The sequence below is a fragment of the Arvicola amphibius genome, chromosome 4 (assembly GCF_903992535.2).
Source record: "Arvicola amphibius chromosome 4, mArvAmp1.2, whole genome shotgun sequence".
NCBI lineage: Eukaryota > Metazoa > Chordata > Mammalia > Rodentia > Cricetidae > Arvicola > Arvicola amphibius.
The window spans coordinates 95,375,174-95,394,248 of NC_052050.1; the positions used below are offsets into that span (position 1 = coordinate 95,375,174).

At 43.4% G+C, this 19,075-nt stretch overlaps 1 protein-coding gene across 6 annotated transcripts in view; it reads left to right on the plus strand.

The window, feature by feature from the left end:
* Positions 1 to 19,075, plus strand: part of Rbfox1 (RNA binding fox-1 homolog 1) — a 365,001-nt gene that overhangs the window by 22,845 nt on the left and 323,081 nt on the right. For 3 of the 6 annotated variants that reach the window (XM_038326055.1, XM_038326054.1, XM_038326058.1), the window contains exon 1: positions 8,648 to 8,734. The exons of the other annotated variants lie outside the window; for them this stretch is intronic. In XM_038326055.1, the coding sequence (XP_038181983.1) occupies positions 8,648 to 8,734 (87 nt within the window). Of the gene's footprint in view, positions 1 to 8,647; positions 8,735 to 19,075 lie in introns of those variants that run through there. 6 annotated transcript variants of the gene reach the window in all.

Consider the following 19,075-nt stretch of genomic DNA (forward strand, 5'->3'; position numbering starts at 1 on the left):
TCCTTTCTCCCAGCATTCAGTTCAGTTTTCCCCACCTAGCTCTACTCTACCCTATCACAGGCCAAGGCATTTATTTTTATTAACCAATAGTATTCACAGCATACAGAGGGGAATCCCACATCAACTAACCACAGTCTCATGTCATAGATTTTCAATCTGTTGGACACAGAGTTTGAATAATGGGTAACACTGTGTATTCCATGAGGTGACCAGGCACGATGAGGAGTGCTAGGCAGTGAGAGACTAGATAGCAAGGCACCAAGAACAGCTAGTGTGTTGGGTATATGGGGAAACCTCAGCAATCAAGTGTTCACTTCTCCTACAAAAGAGCCAGATTCAATTCTCAGCACTCACCTCAGCCAGCCCACAACCTACTGTATCTCCAGTTCTAGGAGATGCTGTTCCCTCTGGCCTTCACAAGTATGCATATGTATCATGTTTATGGTATAGATGATCTCATGTAGACACATAAATAGATAAATACTAAAGTAACTAACACTCATACTGAACTTGGCATTGATGTGAGACCTTTCCATAGATAAACTCACTTATGTATCTAAATTGAAAAGTATCCTGTGAGGTAACTCTTCTGCCTAGACTGGTCCCCCACAAAACATGCTATTACAATGGGGACAGTTGTAATCAAAGGAAGGGCTGGTTGATGGCCTAGTGTGTGCTGCCCGTGGTCTGTGGAGGCTTTTTCTATAAAGAGCTTCCCTCCCTAGTATCCTATTTAAAGGTTCTGTGACTCGAGTGTTGTGCTACTGTCCCTCCTGGAACCCATCTCCTCTTTTCTGGGAATTAACTAGTCAATCATTATGTCCTTGGCAGTCAAGAACGTAAGCATTACGTAACAAGACAAAAATTTGATTTTGAGGACTATACAGCTCTTCCAAGCAACCGTGTTACCTTCACTGGATGGAATTGGAGCAGTATCCGGTGGTGAGTCACATTTATTTCTCTTGGTTCCAGCTGCTTTCTGGGCATGATCCTTCTTGATGAGCTGGCAGGTACAGATAGCTGCTTCTTGATAATCGATAGGGCATGTAGGGAAATAAAGCAGGGAACTCAAAACGGAGAGAAGGAAGGGCAGACAAAAGGAAGCATCCCTGAAAATCCCAACCATATGTTTCCTACCTTGGGATAAATCTACTACCATGTGTGGGGATCCCAGCTGAAGAGATTGCAAAACTGGGAAGCAGGGCCGCTGTCCAGAAGCTCCAACAAACATGTCCAAACTTTTCACACTGTGACAAGAAGGCACCTGCAAAGTTTATGCCAGAAAACTGGGTCATCAAGCTGCAAAGAAGTCACTGGGCTAGGGATGTGACTCAGTTGACAAAGTGATTACTTAGCTCACAAAAAACTCTGGATTCAATCTCCAGGGTCACACAAATGGTGCGTGAGGTGACCATGTGTGCCTATAATGCCAGCACTCAGAAGGTAGAAGAGAAGAATCAGGGATTCAGAGTTATCCTCAGATACATGGTGATTTTAGGGCCAGCCTGTGTTACATGAGAACCTGTCTCAACAAAAAGATCAAACTCTCTTTTAAGAAAGTTTATGACTTTGTGTTGGGCCACCTTCATAGATGTCCAGAGTCACAGGATGGACAGACCTCCTTGCACTTAGCTGCTTGCAGAGGGACAGGCACATCTGTGCATGAGGGCCTGTGAAGAATAAGTAGATTATTGGGTAGGCTCTGAAGGCCTAGGTGTAGGGTGTTTCTGGGACACTGAGCTCATGGGTCTCCCATGAGGATTAGAGATGAGAAGGTACCTTGCAGAGACATGTTACAGACATTCCAAAGAAGGCAACAAAAATAAATTATTGCTTTTGAAGATATTTAAATGCCACAAACACCCACATGCCACATATCATGTCCCGCCTCAGCACACCTGTGGGATGGTATGGGTACTCTGTGTTACTGCCATGGAGATGGGAGTTCCAGACAGAGGTTCATCCTGGAGCAGACAAACAATGGAAACCCTAACAGGGTGAGCATGTGATGCCAGCCTTCCACCTTTAAATCATGCTTTTTCTGATGAGCCATGATGTCCCCTGCATCCCCTGAGATGATTTGGGAGCTACAGATAATGCTTTGGTTTCCTGGGAGACAGCCTCCCCATCTTGCTTAAACATGTTCACGTGATTTTTATGCAAAGTGTTACAGGAAGTTTCTTTTCTCTAGTGATGATTTTGTTTTCCTTCCTCCTCCTTTCTTTCTTTCTTTCTTTCTTTCTTTCTTTCTTTCTTTCTTTCTTTCTTTTCTTTGAGATGGGATTTCCTATATCCCATCCTGACCAAGGACAGTCTTAAACTTGTGAACCTCCTGCCCCTACCTCTTGAATGTTAGAATTACAGGTATGTAGTACTGTCGCTAGAGTTTGCTATAGTAGTGGTGCGTGGGATCAAACTTTGTGCATAGTAGTCAGACTCTCTAGCCACTGACCACAGCTTCACATGCTATCCAATTACCATTTGGCTAACTCTCCCCCCACATTTTAAATCTATCTTCTTGGTGGGACGGTCACACACCCCGTGGAGTCAAGATGCAATGTGGCAACATTTGGAGCAAAGTGTAGCGATAAAATATTTTCAGAAAATGAAGGGCAATGAATTCTGCATGCAGAGGCACAGAAGGCTTTAGGGAAATATGGTCTTCTACTTAGGCCAACAAAGTTGCCTGTGAGGGAGGAAAGGATGAAATAGGAGGGTATTTCTCTCTAGTTCGCAAGTTTGGAAGGGAATTTGAATCGTGGCAGTGTTCAGCAAAGGCAATTAGTTGGTGAAGTTCGCAAAGAAAAGAAAAGAGAGAAAGAGAAAAAAAGAAGTGTTTTGTTAGAAAGAACAGTAGATATTAGAAGTTGAACATGGCCAAGTACAAAAAGAATGTCACTCCCAACTTTGAGTGAGAGTGTACAAGTCTTCAGTTGCCCAACTTTGCTTGGGAAGGGATGGTATAATTCAGCCATCTGTGGGAATCCATGCGGCAAGACACGTGACCAGTCTCTAAATGATGAGGAAAGCAGTTCCCAGCAACAGGACTGAAGTGGTTGAGCAGCATCACAGGAAAACTGCGGTTTCGTGGCGTTTGTTTAGGTGATTCGCCTGTGAAGCCTGAAACTCGGCTGCCTTGGGGAAGCTGTCCAGAGGTGTGTCCTTAGGGGAGACACTGCACCTTCCAAGGTGAGCCATGGCTGGGTTGATGACAGGCAACCCATTGAGCCTAAATCTAGACCTCTCAAAAGGCACCGTAACCTACATTTACACAAATACGCTAACCACATATTATCCCTTTCACATTGTACACATGGCATCATTATTCCCTCTCTTGACTGGACATAGTTTCTTGGGGGTTTCTTCTGGTCACCACAATCCTTAAGACATGAATGGCCTGTCCCTCAGCTTACACTTGACATCCTGTGCTCTCCTCACGTGTGGATGTTTGTAACTCAGGTGGGGTTGTGGCAGCAGAAGAGGCTGATGTTGATCCTTAAGGTCTTGGAAAAGAACCACAGTAGCTAACAACCAGAGAACTGATTTAACCTGGGGGTGGGGGTTAGCAGCTAATTATTGTGGAAGGGAGAGAGCGATGGGTGAGGTTTCTAGGAGAAAGGGTAAGATTCAAGTATCACTTGCTAGGCACAAGAATATCTTTGATAGACATTGCTGACACAGAAAGATAAGATAGCCACGAGAAAAAGAAAAAGATGATTCTAGGAGCAGAAAGGACCATAGAAACCTTTGGATGTGTAGAGTGTAGATATTAAGGTCTGGCTTCTCTAGTAAAATGTATACCAAGAGTCAGCAAATATTGGATCCCAGCTAGTCAGCATGTTTTTTTTTTATATTTGTATCACTTATCCATCTAAGAATGCTTCTTCTCCCTTAAAGTTTCTTCCTTTTCTTTCTTTTTTTCCTCTTCTCTTTTCCATAAAACAGTTTCTTCATGTAGCCCTGGCTGTCCTGGAACCTGCTTTGTAGACCAGACTAACATAAAACTCAGACATCCTTTTGCCTCTGCTTTCTGAGTACTAGGATTAAAGGTGTGCGCCTCCGTACCTAGCCTTCCTTTCTCCCCGCCTCCCCATTTTCTTTATTTTGAAATAGGATCACTCTCTTTCCCCCCTCTTTCCACTGGCCTCCTTCCTCTTCCCACTTTCTCCTCTTCTGCTCCCTGAAAATAACTTTGAAATTATAATCCTCCTGAACTAGTTTCCCCATTTCTGAAGTTACAGGTGGGCACCATCATGCCCATCTTGCCTTGCCTATTCAACACCTGTAAGTGGCTGAAAGAATTTAAGGTAGAAAAATATTCCATGCACCATAAACACCTTATGATACATAAATTTCAATACCTCTTAATTAAGTTGTATTGAAACCCGACCCCAGTCATTCATTTACACTTCTCAGTGAATGTCTTCATCTGCTAAAATAGCCAGGTATTGAATGACTGCAACTGAGAAAACAAGGTACACCACAGCAAAAACATGTATTAATTCTATGTTATAGTTAATATTCAGGGAGTCCTAGGACAGTCAACACTATGAGGACCCTCATTTTGAGTGCAAGGTATTTGAGGCAGTTGTCTGTGCTTCTAGCCACGTCTTTCTACATCTTATTATTTCTTTGCCTGTTTTCATGATTATGCTCCCAAAATATACCATGAGCTTAATATTGCATGTTGGATATATAACACATACCACAAAGTGTCTATACCAGCCCCTGGAGAATGTGGAACTACATAAAATGTAGCACAACTTCTAATAAATGAACCAAAAAGGAAAAAAATCATAGATTAATATAAGGTGTATTCTGCTTGGGAAAATAAAGCAGTTGTTAGAGAAAAAACCTTCATTTAATCCATTTAAATAGTCATTCATCATTCATCCACATTCTTAGTAGTCGTGTTGGGCTTCGAGCATGTAGTGACTGTGATCATACAAGACAGTAATATGTAAATGATCTAGAATCAGAGGAAATGGGAGTCACTGTGGTCAGTTCTGGGGTGGTCAGGATAGACAAGACTTGCATGTGCAACCCACAAAGGCTGGCAGGTAGTTAGTGCTGGACCTCTCATTTGATGCTAATTTTCCTAGCCGGGAAACTAAAGAGAATCCCCCACCAAAGAAAAAAACTAAAAAACTAAAAAACCTAGCCTTTTGTTTTAGACAGGATAGGGAAGAGACTAAATAGAGAAAGCAAGCATTTATATCACTGTTTCTTTGAAAATGGAGAAAGAAAATATCTATGTACGAAATCTGTAGCTATAGACCACTATGTCCATACAATCCCATTTCAGTTTAACTTGAACAATCAGTTTCTTCAATAAAATTGTGTGTATACTTATGCGTGATCCATAAGATGAGCCACTACATTTGTTTATTTATTTTATTTTATTTGTTGGCACATTTGCCTGCATGTATGTGCATCATGTGTATGTTTGGGCTCCTGAGGCCAGAAGAGGCCCTCAGATCTTCTTTAACGGAAACTGGGGATCATCGTGAGCCGCTCTGCTGGTGCAGAGAACCTGGGTCTTCTGTGGAACAAGTGTTCTGAACTGCTGAGCAATCTCTCCAGCACCAGTTTTGCTAATCTGTTACATTTATGCAACTCTCCAGTTTCCCAAGCACCCCCATACGTTGCCCTTAGTCGCTTCTACGCCTGTGAAGTCAAGATGCAAATATGTCATTGTCTCCCCTTAACCACTAAGTTGTGTGTCCTGCCTCCCACTGCCACAGCCTCTGAACTGTATAGCACCAAAGAGCCAAAATTCAAAATTCAATGTGCCTGGGACCTTCCCTCAGCACTGGGGAGTGCCTCTATTCCCTGACTGCCAAAAGGAAGTCAGCTAGAAAATATACCCATCTCCTGGCGATGTGTCTGTCCTTGCTGGTAACTTCTCAGAAATGTGGTTGTGAAAGTCATGGTCAGAAGCTAAAGTTAGAATCAGTATCAGGCAGTGGCATAGGATGGGTCAGTGTGCAGCTGTTCCAGGGGCATTCGGGATTGCACAACACGGCCACTCCAATGCATGAGAATCAATTACAGAGAAACCTTGTCAAGATGGCCAAAAATCCAGCCTTAAATAATTGAATTCTCTGCCAAACCCTGTCTGCTGTCGTTATCTAGAAATGTAATTATGTAGCTAAATCAAGCAACTAAAATTAGTGTAGTGTAAAAACACCTTGGCTATCTAAAAGTGGAAGAATTGGCATTGGGCTTAGAGAAAGCCAATAGTTGAATATGTGTGGAGCTGTTTGGAGCTCTCGTGCTCATCATTTTGACAAAAATCTATATTGTGCATCCTGTTTAGAGAGAGAAGCAGTTTGTGGCAAGGGGATGTCTGATTTGAAGGTGACTTTGTGTGTGTGTGTGTGTATGTGTGTGTGTGTGTGTGTGTGTGTGTACACGTGCGTGCGCACATGCATGCACACACACATCCCAAAGTCAATGTCTGGTAACTTCCTTTTTTGTTTTTGAGACAGTATCTCTCACTGCATATGGATCTCACAGATTCATCAAGACCAGGGTCATGAGTTCCAGGGATCCTCCTGCCTATGCCTCCTGAGTGCTGGCACTGTAGGCTTGCCCTACTATGTTTGTATAAGTCTTGGGTGTCTGAACACAAGTCTTCACACTTACTCAGCAAGCAGCTCACCCATTGCATATCTGCCAACCCCGTCGAGGCGATCTTCAGTTGTCTGCAGACCTCACCTCATCAGAACTTCATGTTACTATGAAGAGCACTAAATATGCACACATCTTTTCTGGTATGAAAATTGGAAAAATGACAGTTTATCATCTGAGCCTTCAAGTCTGAAGTCAAAGATGGGTCAATACCAACCGTGAAGGGAAGAGCAGAAACCATGGCAACCAGTTACCTCTATTGCACAACGCAGGAAGTTGACAAGACTTCACGTCACTGTTACATGCCCAAATGGAACTGGAGTCTAGGAGGCAAATGAAGTTGTTCAAGAGATTGTGCAGCCAGGAAAAGAACGCCCCAGTCACCACAATTCAACTTCATTGAATCCCATAGCAACTGCTGTACCAAGTAATGCGTCTTCAGTTCCCAATTTGGGGATTTCTTAACATCTTTTTTCATCTTTGAGAGAGGGGTGCCATCTTTCTTTGATTTTGTATATATTCATGGATCACAGCTGGAAGACTAACATACCAGCCATGTGAAATCCTTACAGATGAGACAGCGCTAGCAAGACTGCACCTGCTCTGTGGCCCCAGGATAGCTTTGACGGCTACCTGACACATTCCTAGACCGCACATCACAGTTCAATGTCACCTCACTAGTGCCTGTGCATGAGGTGTTTCAAACTTGACACTGCCTCCTACAGGTTGCAAAGCAACTGCCTAGGGTGAGCCTGGGTTCCCTTCCGTTACTACTTTGTTTCCTGGGTCTGAGATTAGCCCCTGCTCCAGAGATGAGGAAATGACATGCCATAACCCGCAAAATAAATTTACTCAGATTTCAGCTGCTATTATTTTGTTACTATGAATCGCCCCTTCACACTGAAGTCTGGCATAGAAGGGAGGGAAAAGTGAGGGAATATCTTCATTATCACCATCATCAATAGTTTGAGACAGTCTCATGTAGCCCAGGCTGGCCTTGAGCTTGCTATGCAGCTAGGCTGATTTTCCTCTATTCACATCTTCGTTCTAGAACTATAGATGTTTGCTCCAATACTTGGATTCTTCTTAAGTAATTTTGATCTTCTGCCCATGTGAATCTGATAGATTTGAATGTTTTTGTTTGTTTTCCCTTTTTACATATCTGGGGGGGGGTATAAGTGTACAAATGTATGTGTAGTGGCCAGAGGGTGACTTCCAGATATCTTCCTTTATTGCTTTTGCTTTCTACTTATCTCTTGAGAGAGGGTCTATCACTAAACCACTGAACCTGGAGTTTTCAGTTTGGCTATCCTGACTAGCCAGTTGAGACTTGGGATGCTCCTATCCCCATTTTCCCAGACGTGGAAATACAGACGTGTGCCCTATGACCCAGCTTCTTACACCAGTGCTGGAGATCCAAATTTGTGTCCTCATGCGTGTGTGGCAATACATAAGTTTACACGGCAAGCAGTTGCAACATAGAACTTAAATCTAGGGGCCGAGCTGATCGTTTAAGTGGGCAAAGAGCTAAGCTCTCTAAGCTGATTGTCATGTAACTGTATATATCCCCACTCCTTATTCTCTCTAAAAATCTCCTGTACACCCAGCCCCTTGCAGTTTGGCCCATTTCCTCAGGACAAATGCCTCTATCCTCACCCGAATCCCCGTCACTCCATCTCCCTCTGTCTGAGAACTAAATTAATGGAGAGTATTTGGTTAGTCATGTTGGGCGAGCTGTTCCCAAAATAGCTCCTTCCATTTTGGTAGCTCCGACCCTGCAGCTGCCGCGTCCCTTCCTTGTCTGGGAAGAAAACTTTCACATAAAGAGTTGCTGATGCAGGTTTTCCTTCCGTTCCCCTCTCTGCCGCCTGTGGATGAGCACTTGGCTCCTGACAGAAGCGATTTGGCTCTCGTCTTTGTAGTTGAGAAGAAGTTGGGTCTATAGATTTTTTTCCCCCTCTAACTCTCTATTGATGTGTTCAGCCTTGGAGGGAATAAAGCCTCCACTTAAAGCATGTTGGCGTCGCAAGGAGTCCTTCTGCATTCTTATGGCGTGCCCATGATTGTGCCTGCTGCCCCCTACTTCCCAGGACTGATGCAGGTAATTTGTGGCCTTTGCCAGCAAGCAACTTAACTCCAGAATGCTCCGAGTAATAATTGGAATTTTTATGGTTGAGAAAGCAAACACTTTTAATACAGGAAGGGGGGAAAAGCCCTCATGTAGTCAGAGGGAAGACAGTAGGAAATCAAAAAGATGGATCACCTTAATCTGGCTATTGACATCTCTCATGGATGAATAAATGGTGTAGTTGAGCTGTATTTGCTTGTATTGATCTGGGTGCTGTTTAACATTCATGTCTCTGCTTCGGGAGGTTGACCAGGGGGCAAAAGATTTGCTCTCTTCCCCAGCTTTCAGAGGGACTCTGTCTCCCAGAACAGATCATCAGACACAGTAACTTATCATGAGATGGCTTGCTTAAAGGCTTTAACCCAGGAGACAGAAGGACAGGAAATACGGAGTATGTTAAGGATACCCCACATGGGTTGAATGTTTGCAGAGAAGCCCACCAGCCCCTTCCAAACCTGAGAAGTGACCCGTCAGCAAGAGGGAACACAGAGTGGTTTCTTTAGGATATTCAGAGGCTATTCTGGAAATTGCATATCTATTGTTTGTCTTCTCTGTAGCAAGAGAGAAGGTGAGAAGCCCATTGTTTTGACTTCTAAGGCTTTTATTCTATGTACAGAGAGATTCACATGCTAGCAAAAAATAGGGACCTATTTCTTTGCCTTATTGTACCTCTGTGCTGTAATTCAAAACCGTCGCTTCTGGGTGTATGCCTGTAATTCTCTAGAAAGCCAACCCACTCGTGGTAGAAGTGGGTCATTGTAGGAAGCAAGTGGCTATTTGTTGCTGTTTTTTGAGAATAACCAGTCCTTGGTAATAAATTCTAAATCCCCTTTCTGTGGGAAAGGAAAATTAAATATATGCAGTACAACATGCCAGCTTTCCTCTTGTGGCCCCACCCCTAGTGCTCCATGTTTGAAAGTTCTACTGAACTATAATTCCTTAATTACAATTTCTGAGGGGTAGCCTGAACAGACAATCTTCTCTTTCTGAGAATGTGACTGTTACCCTTTGCTAACTGTCAGAATCTGGGTGGTGGGATCTATTCGATGGCAGTCAGTCCAGATAGCTCTAGAACTGCCATTTACCCAGCATGTGTGGCGTGTCGCTAGGCTTCTGTGTCATGGCTAAATAGGTCTGGTGGGGAATGGCCCCTGACAATGAGAATGGGACATTTCATCTGTGGCTGGATGAAATATGAAACCGGGGCCTTGATGGTAAAGCAGCGTAAAGTTCGTTTTGCTTCTCTTAGAAATTCGGGGTGAAGGTCAAAGGCTGGAGTTGTGTCTGCCCCTCTGCTCCCCCATCCAATAAATAATTACAAGCAAATCGCTCATTTCGCTTGGTGCTGATTGATGCTAAAATTGCTTTTGAAAGTTCTCATAAGTTCCTGTTATGGATTAAGTGCTGGCGCAGGAGAATAACGGCACCCACAGAAATGGGTGAATGTAATCAGGTTTAATGGACTCGAGAGCTTGTTGGGAATTAAATAACTATCGATTTGCTGGGATGTTTCTGTCATTACAAAATGCCACTCTGAACGTATTACCCCAATGATAGATGAGAAGATGCCAGAGCCAACTGCGAAGTTCGGAAGGCCCTATTTCTTCCTCTTTGGCAGAATGTTCCAGAAACATAACTGGTTCGTTTGGGAGAGAACAAGTTATTTTACTTGCAAATGTTGACCTGGTCTATTCTCATTTGTTTCCCAAAATGAAACTTCTGAACTCGTGACCTAGCAGTCATTCTGATGGTTTAGTGAGGAGCCTCTGATGAGCAGCTGGAGCCCCCTTTATCCTTCCACACTCTTGCTCACAGAGAGCACTGAAAGTCTGTGTACACGAAGGCCCTAACCCTGCTGCTGGTTTGTGCCGGCAGCACAATTTAGCTCAAAGAAACTAAAATCTCTCCCATTGCAATTATGTTTCCCAGGGAAGGATGAGGTGTAATACAAAAGGGTAGAAAATTCTAGCACCCACTCACCTTTTAGCTTATGCTTCTCGTGCCAGTTCTCTTGGCACTTGGCCTTGGAGAGTTCCACCCCAAGTCAAGAATAAAGACCCTTCCACAGAAACTGAAGTTTCTGTAGCAACTTACCGATGTCAGCGAGACTACAAAATGATAAGGATATACGTCCTTCCTTGCTAGGATCACCTTGTGTTTGGAGATTTGGGAACAGCATCAGTGGCTATGTGGAAGAGCCACTGGTTGGCTGTCTGAGAGACAGTCTTTCCAAACCCCATGGCCAAAGATATACTTTTTTCTATTGTTCTCTGTGACAATTGAAGTTCAGACCAGCATGGGCCAATTTTTGTTCAGGAATTTTATTAAAGGAAAAGTAATTTTCATATTCAGGTTTTAAGAGTGTATCTGACTCACGCTGCAGATAGTGTATAAGGGTGTCCTCACCGTTTTAGTAAGGTCACTCCCATGGCCTCTAATTTAATGTCAGTCCCAGAGTTAACACCGACCCTGTCTTCACTCCTCAGTAAAGCCATAGTCTACCGTACCGTAGTCCATGAATCCATTATTTTATGTCTAAACCTACTAAGTATACAGGCAAATATGACAAATAGGGTTGTTTGGCTGCTGTTGTTTTGTTTTCTTCATCTAAGTATATGGATAATAATGGATCGGTTGTAGAGCTTTATGCTAAGACAGGTTGAATTATTTCGTGGGTGCTAAAAAGTCAAAAAGATGCAGAAAAACACAAAGTGCACATCATAGACTATTATGGCACTTGAGAGACGACTATGGCACTTCATAGACTACAGCTCACGCTCAGGATAGAGCCCAGTCTTGGTGGGTTTGGATGAAGAACAAAGGCATCTTCCTTGGGGCCTCTTCCTTGTCCTTCATCCCCAATGCCATCTTGAGTCGCCTCTGCTGTCATAGGAAGTCAAGTCCATTGTCACTGTCATTCCTGAGTCCAGGCCCTGCCGGCAGGATTTGCTTAAGCCACTGGCCTTGATCACACAACTGGCCTCACTCCAAATTGTCAAATTAGAATATGGCTTCATAACTCGCTTATATGGCTGTTCACTGTTTGAGTTTAGTTTTTCCTGGCTTTGTGGAACAAGTCTAGATCTGCAACCCTGTTGTACATACCCACCTGCACGTATGGCTAAACAGCCTTCCACTTATAGAGAGTGCGTCTTTTGAGATCCTTTCCGGACTCGAAGATGATGGCTTCTGAAATGATGTCTGTCATTTGCAGGAAAATGAATGGAATTGGAGATTAAAAACAAAATATGAAGGAATCAGAAAGATAAAAATGCGGCTCCTAGATGATATGTATATGTGTTATATGTATGCATGCATGCATAAAATTATATATACATACATGTACTCATGAATATGGCATGAAAATAGTAATGAAACTAGGAAAAAAGGAATACTAACAGGAGGAGAAGAAAGGGGAGTGTTGAGTGAATAGATTTAATCAAAATACATCACACACTTGAATGAAAGTGCTTGAAACCATCAGCATATAAAATGATTCTATGCCAACACACAATATCACGCAATATTGGTTGTCTGTTAGTACAGGAAAGCACAAATACAGTCTTTAAAGAAAATATAGTACCATGGAACCTAAGGTTTTCTTTCTTGGGTTCTTTGTTTTATTTAAAAATTTTTAAAAATGGATTCAGAAGGCATCATCAGGACTGCATTTAACAGAGGTTGAAAGAAAGACAACAGAGCAGGTAAACTGCGAATCTGGGCAAACACTGTCTGGAGAGAGATGGAAAGAGGAAAAGGGAAAGTGGACAGTTCCAAAGGTGGACACGGGACTGGGGCTGGGTAAACACCAATTGGCACGCACCAGTGAATTTGTCACACTGAGAGATCCCCTTCAGGAATTTTGCCATCTTACTAGCTCTGTGAAATGTGATGGTGTTTGGATTCCAAAAGGAAATGACACAGGTCAAAGGAGCTGGGAGGAACCTCTGAAAAGAGTCTCCCTTACAGCGAGTCTGTTTGTCCGTGGAGAAAAGAGTTCCATAATACCTTCCTGTGGATTTACAAGGCAAATGATCAACGTCCGGGTGCCTTTAACTCACTGCCTTATTTACCTCTGAGATAGTAATTTCTCCAAATGCTGATGACCTCCTACACCTACACACTCCTCATAGCTCCGTGGTACAGAAAATTGCTGCGTCATGTCTCTCTGCTGTGCACACAAACCCTAGGCTCCGTGTATTCTGAAGGAGACATCAGCCTCCTTGTGCTGGCAGTGGGTTCTACAGGAATTCTCTATCCTTTCTGTGGTGCTACTGGAAATGACAGAAAGGTTGGTTTTTCCCAGTGGTGGGAGAAGAGCCTGCCTACCCTTTAGGAAAGGGTGGAGATCTAACACATCATTTGCATATGTTTCTGATTGGTCTTAGAAAGGACTCCTTTAATTTCATGGTTGGGGTAGCCATTTTCTCTTCTCTGTGGTATTTCTGCCCCATGATGTGATCTGCCTGTTTAGGGAGTTCATTGGTTGGGAAAGACATCAGCGTGGATACCTGATATAAATGCTGGTGGTGTCATTTACTTGGTGGCCACTCCATCTTAGTCACTGAGTGACTTTTTTGTACTGCCAATGAGGCCATGTCAACAGTGAACTAAATTAAACAGTAAGAAAGGTGGCAGGGAGAATTTGGAGTCAAGCAGGGTCCAGATTGATAAATTAACTTTGGCGTAGACTAAGCGTGTGGCCTTGGGCTTGTCAGTTATCCTCACCGTGCCTCAGTTTTTCTCAGTTAGTGCATCAAACCTGGAAGAACGAACTGGCAGTATTCTCTTCTGCCTTTGGTATAGTTCATAATCTATTTTATTTATTGATTATCTGTAATGTGCAGGCCTGAGAACCAAGAGTAGGTGGTAAGGAAGCATAGAAGTATAAGGAGCATAGATTATATTATATGGGAAAGAATGGATATTATGTACACATTCTCTCTCTCTCTCACACACACACACACACATATATATATATATACACATATGTTGTATTTTAATGAGAGAAAGAGACAGTGTGTGTACTTAATGAGTACTCTTTTATCTGTAAGGAATAAAAGTCTACGTTTTATTTGTCTGAAGGAATAGTTTCTGGTTTCATTGGATCCAGGAGCTCAGGTGATAAACAGAGAGCCTCTTTGCTGTCCACAGGGGTTGTCTCTACTCAATCTTCCCTAATCTGCAGACACTGAGGTAAATGGGTGCAACGTCTGTCTTCAGGGGTCAAATGGAAGGCCCCCTTAAGGGTAACAAAGTTGACCATTAAATCCAATGACATGTCATTGCCACACAGAGACAAAGTTGATTGGCAACATGTCCGGACGTACACCCTCCCTCATTTTAGAGTATTTCTTCCTCATCTGTCCCAGCAGAAATTCCAGGGTTTAGCATCCCTGACTGTTGCTACAGTCTGTACTCATCCACATCTGAGCTGAGTGAATTAGGAATGCAGGGCCAGCTAGGAAACTCTGAGCCAATGAATGCAGGATAGGCAAAGCCCAAATTCTCCACATCAGCAAGAATAATAATGAAAGCTCTTACACTCGAACATGACCCTCCTCCCTGCATAGGGAGTCCTTCATTCTCAGGATAAAGAGGTGGGGTTGTGATCTGGAGATTGAGTAGCCCACACTCATGGGGCACATGTTCCATCATTTTTGCCCACCAGCTTCCCTGTTAATGGCCAGATACAGCTTCTTTACCCAACATCTTCTCACACTAAGAATCTTATAATCTAGGCAAATCAGGAAAACCCTAGGACACTCACCACCCTAGCAATCCAGCTAAAATGATCTCAGAAGATTAACTCTTACTCTTTATATTAGCCATGCTTAAATCAATATATAGTATTGGCCCAAGGATATATATATATATATATATATATATATATGTCTAATATAGTAAAATATCCAGTATAAATGCTACCCTCTGAAAGATATATTTGTGTACATATACTTGTGTATGAGTATGCAGGTGCATGTGCCTGTGTGGGCTGGAGATTACGTTCAGGTATCTCACTTGATCAGTCTCTATCTTGTTTTTAATCCCGGGGGCTGAAGCTGGAGTTCTCAGTTCAGCTAGGCTGCTAACTAATAAGCTTCAGGGGTCCCCCTTTTACCATATCTCCACTGCAGTGCTGGTGTTGCTCTGCACCGTTTGGCCAGATTTCATGTGGGTGTTAGAGATCTGAACCCGAGCTCTCATACTTACACAGAAGACTGTTTATTAACCCAGCTACCTCTCCAGCCTGTATCTGTGATAGTCTCTATTCTTAAATACAGAAGAAAATCTCTACATACAGGAAACAAAGAAAAACCTCTTAGTGATAGAATCTGAAATATTCTAGGCCTTCCATCATTCCAAAGCACTTGGAGATTCTGGTGGTGTTCTATGTCCAGGTTCATAGAAATATACTTAAAAAATTAAAATATTAAAGGAACTCTGTCAATCTTTGTGATTAATACCGTCCTATAAAGAGGATGTGTTTCTGCAGCAGCCATCCATCGTTTTGATCATTCAAAGGCATGCTATGTCAGCAAGTATGCTTTTTATATGTTGTGCAGTCTAAGGAGAGTTGGAAGACCTGTGGCCTGTGGATTTTACTTTCAAGTTGATATAAATCTGAGTGTAGCAATTGAGCCCTTGGCAGTGAGACACCTCTTCCCTGTTCTGGGTAAGTGCTTTGCCTAGTTGATTTATGATGGGGATACTTACCCCTATTTGTGTTTCTCTCCCATCCAAAGATAGACCTATCACGTGTACATCCCAGAGTGCAAGGAGCCAGTATGTCTACTTTATTAACTGATGAGCTGCAGACATGGTACTCCATGCTCAGACCTTTTTGGGGAGCTGTAACTATTGTCTTTAGCATTAGGCACTTTCAGAATGAGCACGCTGGGCTATTAAAAGCTGAAGGCAGAGGCTCCATATAGCTCATTCATAGATGCTTATTTATTGATTATGGGTTCCACATTGGAATCTCTTTCAAGCTCTGAAGTTACTGAGATGATTAGGTGGAACATTTGTCCTCGGGGGTCATCTGGAGAGCTTCCTTATGGGCAGTTAATTTGGAAATCAATCCAACAGCTTGGCTATCAGTTCCTCAAGTCCCTAGTCCTTGGCTTCAACTAATTCCTGACATCTTTACCACAGCTGGGCGTGAAGTCAGGTTTGATGACAATCTCAGGAAGCTGTTCATCCTTTCTGAGGGACAGCAATTCTGGTACTCCAGAAAACAGGTTTTGGTGGTTTCTGTTTGAGTATTTTTGACATGGGGAGATGATAAGGAGAGGGGTGTGACAGAGGCGTGACCAGTTCTGAGGCCAACCTTGTGCCCTGCTCACAATTCCTCCAAACCTTCCCTTCCTGCTCTCAGTGACACACTACTAAGATCTGTTTATTTTCAGTTAATGAGACAACTCAGTTGTATAAAAGGAAAGCAACATTTGTAGAGGCAAAATTTAAGTATGTGGTGGCCCTCTGTGTGTAACTCTATATAAACTTGACTTCTATAAGCCTCTGCTTTCTTATCTGTAAAATGGAAGTGCTGCCAAGGTACACAGTTTTCCAAGGCCTCTGTCAGAATTGAGAGTGCAGAAGTGACCCTTCCAGGAGGCTTCGTGTGATGGAGGTTTTAAGAGGACAAGGTGTCATGACTAGGACTGGACTTTTGGCTCAGTCCGTTCTAGTCAGCAGTGGATCTCTGGGTGACTGTCACTCCTGTCTCATTTTGAAAGTGGGGGGGGAGGCCACATCTCCCTGACAGATGGCCGTGAGAATCTGGTGGGAACACCATGCGGGATAGTGAACTGGCTGTTGTCCTGTTTGGTCTGTTTTGTTTTCTCCCAGCAGTCTGCACTATCATGTTTGTGGATGAAAACCTTCTAGATGGGATGAAGGGCACAGCTGCATTTCTCTGTTGCCACCCTCTGAGAAGGTTCCTTCAGGGCAGTTGGACAGCGTAGGGGTTCAGTTATAGAGCACCGTGGAGAAGAGCTGAGCGAATGGCCATGGAGCCGACATCTGCGGTAGAACTAAGACAGGTCTTGTGTAGTCCAAGTGGGACAGAAGCTGCCTGAGGCCAGAAGGACCTTTAATTCCTGATCGCTCTGCTGGGATGATGGGCTGTTTGCCTTCTGTCTTTTTTCTTTAGTTGGTTGGTTGGGTTTTTTTTTTTCCCCAAGAAAGTGCCTCCTGGCCAGGCAGTGGTGGCACACGCCTTTAATTCCAGTACTCAGGAGGCAGAGGCAGGCGGATATCTGTGTGTTCAAGGCCAGCCTGGTCTACAAGAGCTAGTTCCAGGATTGGCTCCAAAGCAATAAAGAGAAACCTGTCTTGAAAAAAACGAAGTGCGTCCTGTGTCTGGATTTCACACTGAATCATAATTATTCCAAGAGCAGGTCTTAGATTTCATATATTCAGGCCACATATGAGGTGTTTCACCTGTGTGCTGTGAAGCCCACCAATCCTACCTTCTTAGATGTTTTGAAGACCCTTATTCACTCTTGCTTGTCATACATGAAGCCCACTGGCCACTTCCCACTGCTGAGTGATAGCCTGGATTGCTGAAACTTCTAGACAATGGTTATGCAGAAGAGGTCATGGTGAGACCAATGAGAACACATCTTTTCCCACTTTCTCCTGCAGAACATACTGGTGCTGGGTGGCAGGGGTGGAGGCTGCCCTTTGTAGTGGGGAGAGGAGAGGCCCGTCTCATCTCTTCCATGTGGCTACAGCCTTCTGGGGACAGACTCTTTGGGACCACCCACAGCCCTGTTCTGTGAAACTCCTGGCACACTGTGGGCGCTTAATAAATGTTAAATAATGAGAATAGCTCCCATCTGTCAGTGCCTGGTGGCAGGGAGGATGGGTGAGTGCAGAGTGGTACTGGGCAGCTTGTGTGTGTGTGTGTGTGTGTGTATGTGTGTGGTGGGGCAGACTACAGCATTAAGGTACCTCCTACCCCTCTAGAAATCAGAGTGTAGACAAGTGTCTTGCCAGTGTGGGCACTGCACCAAACTCCTGGCTGTCTGCGTTGTTTACATGGATCCTGGCCCAGTAACTGCTTTTCTCATGGGAAGCTAGGCTCAGGAACATGTTGATCAACAATGCAACGGCTTTGTTGAGGTTTAAGAGAGGAGTGAAGGATTTGCCCTTGGAGCAGACGGCACCATAAATTCAGACTTCTGTCATTTTCTTGGAGGAAGATGCCTCCCGGGGCTTTTCACATTTAGTCATAATTATATCAACAGTGGCTGCTTGATTTCAGGCATTACTGTGTACCAGGCCATGGATGAAGTGTTTTACCTGAAGCATCTTATCTAGGCACTATGTTTCAGTTTGGCAAAACAGGCTAGCAGGAGGCAGTGCAGTGCAGAAATGGGGGCTGAGCCTCTCCTGTCTCCACCACTGTGAGAGTGCACCCGGGTGACTTTGGGTGCACATACCTTGACTTTGAACTGTTCTCTTCCTCGCGTTTTATCCCATTGGTTGGTAGTTAAAGGAAACATAGTCTGTAAACAGCATAGCAATTGGCCAAGACTCAAACATATTCCCAAGTTTATCAGCAAGTGCTCTACAGAGCCATCAACGTGACCCTTTAGTCATGGCCTGATGGTGATGATTGCCAGGGTTCTCTGTGTGGCTGCCAGTGCAGTGTGTGTTCCAGAGAACATGCCTAGAGCCGGGTTGCCTGCTTAAAAGTCAGTTTTGCCTCCATTAGAAAGTTCCAGAACCTCTCTTCTCTGCACTTTTTCACACCTACAATGAGTACACAAAAGATGCCTCAGCTTCTACCTTCTTCTCTGTAGGATGGGGATAACATCAGATGTTCCTGAGCACTAAAGAACGAGTGTTGGTAATACATTTCTAATACTAACATGTGCAGAATGTCTGAGAAAAGAGTAGAAGTAATTACCCATAATTGTTCTATTTATCTCTACACATTGTATGCATATATACTATGTAATATGTAATCAGGATACAAGATGCATATGGTATAATGTTACATACACACTGGAGCATTATTCATATAGTCATTATACAATTTTATATAAACATTAGCATATAATATTTAATGGTAGGATATGTGCAATTCACATATAATATAAAATTACCATTATCCTCATTTCTGCCGTTACTGAAATGTCTGCTACTCACTCCATTTGGAATTTTCTCTAAAATATTCCTTCTACTTTGAACCCTCCTGTAAAAATTTACTTTGAAGAGGAGAGGGAAACCAGGCATGTGGTAGTACCTGTAATTTTCAGCACTCAGGAAACTGACGCAGGAAGATCACAGGTTCCAAGCCAG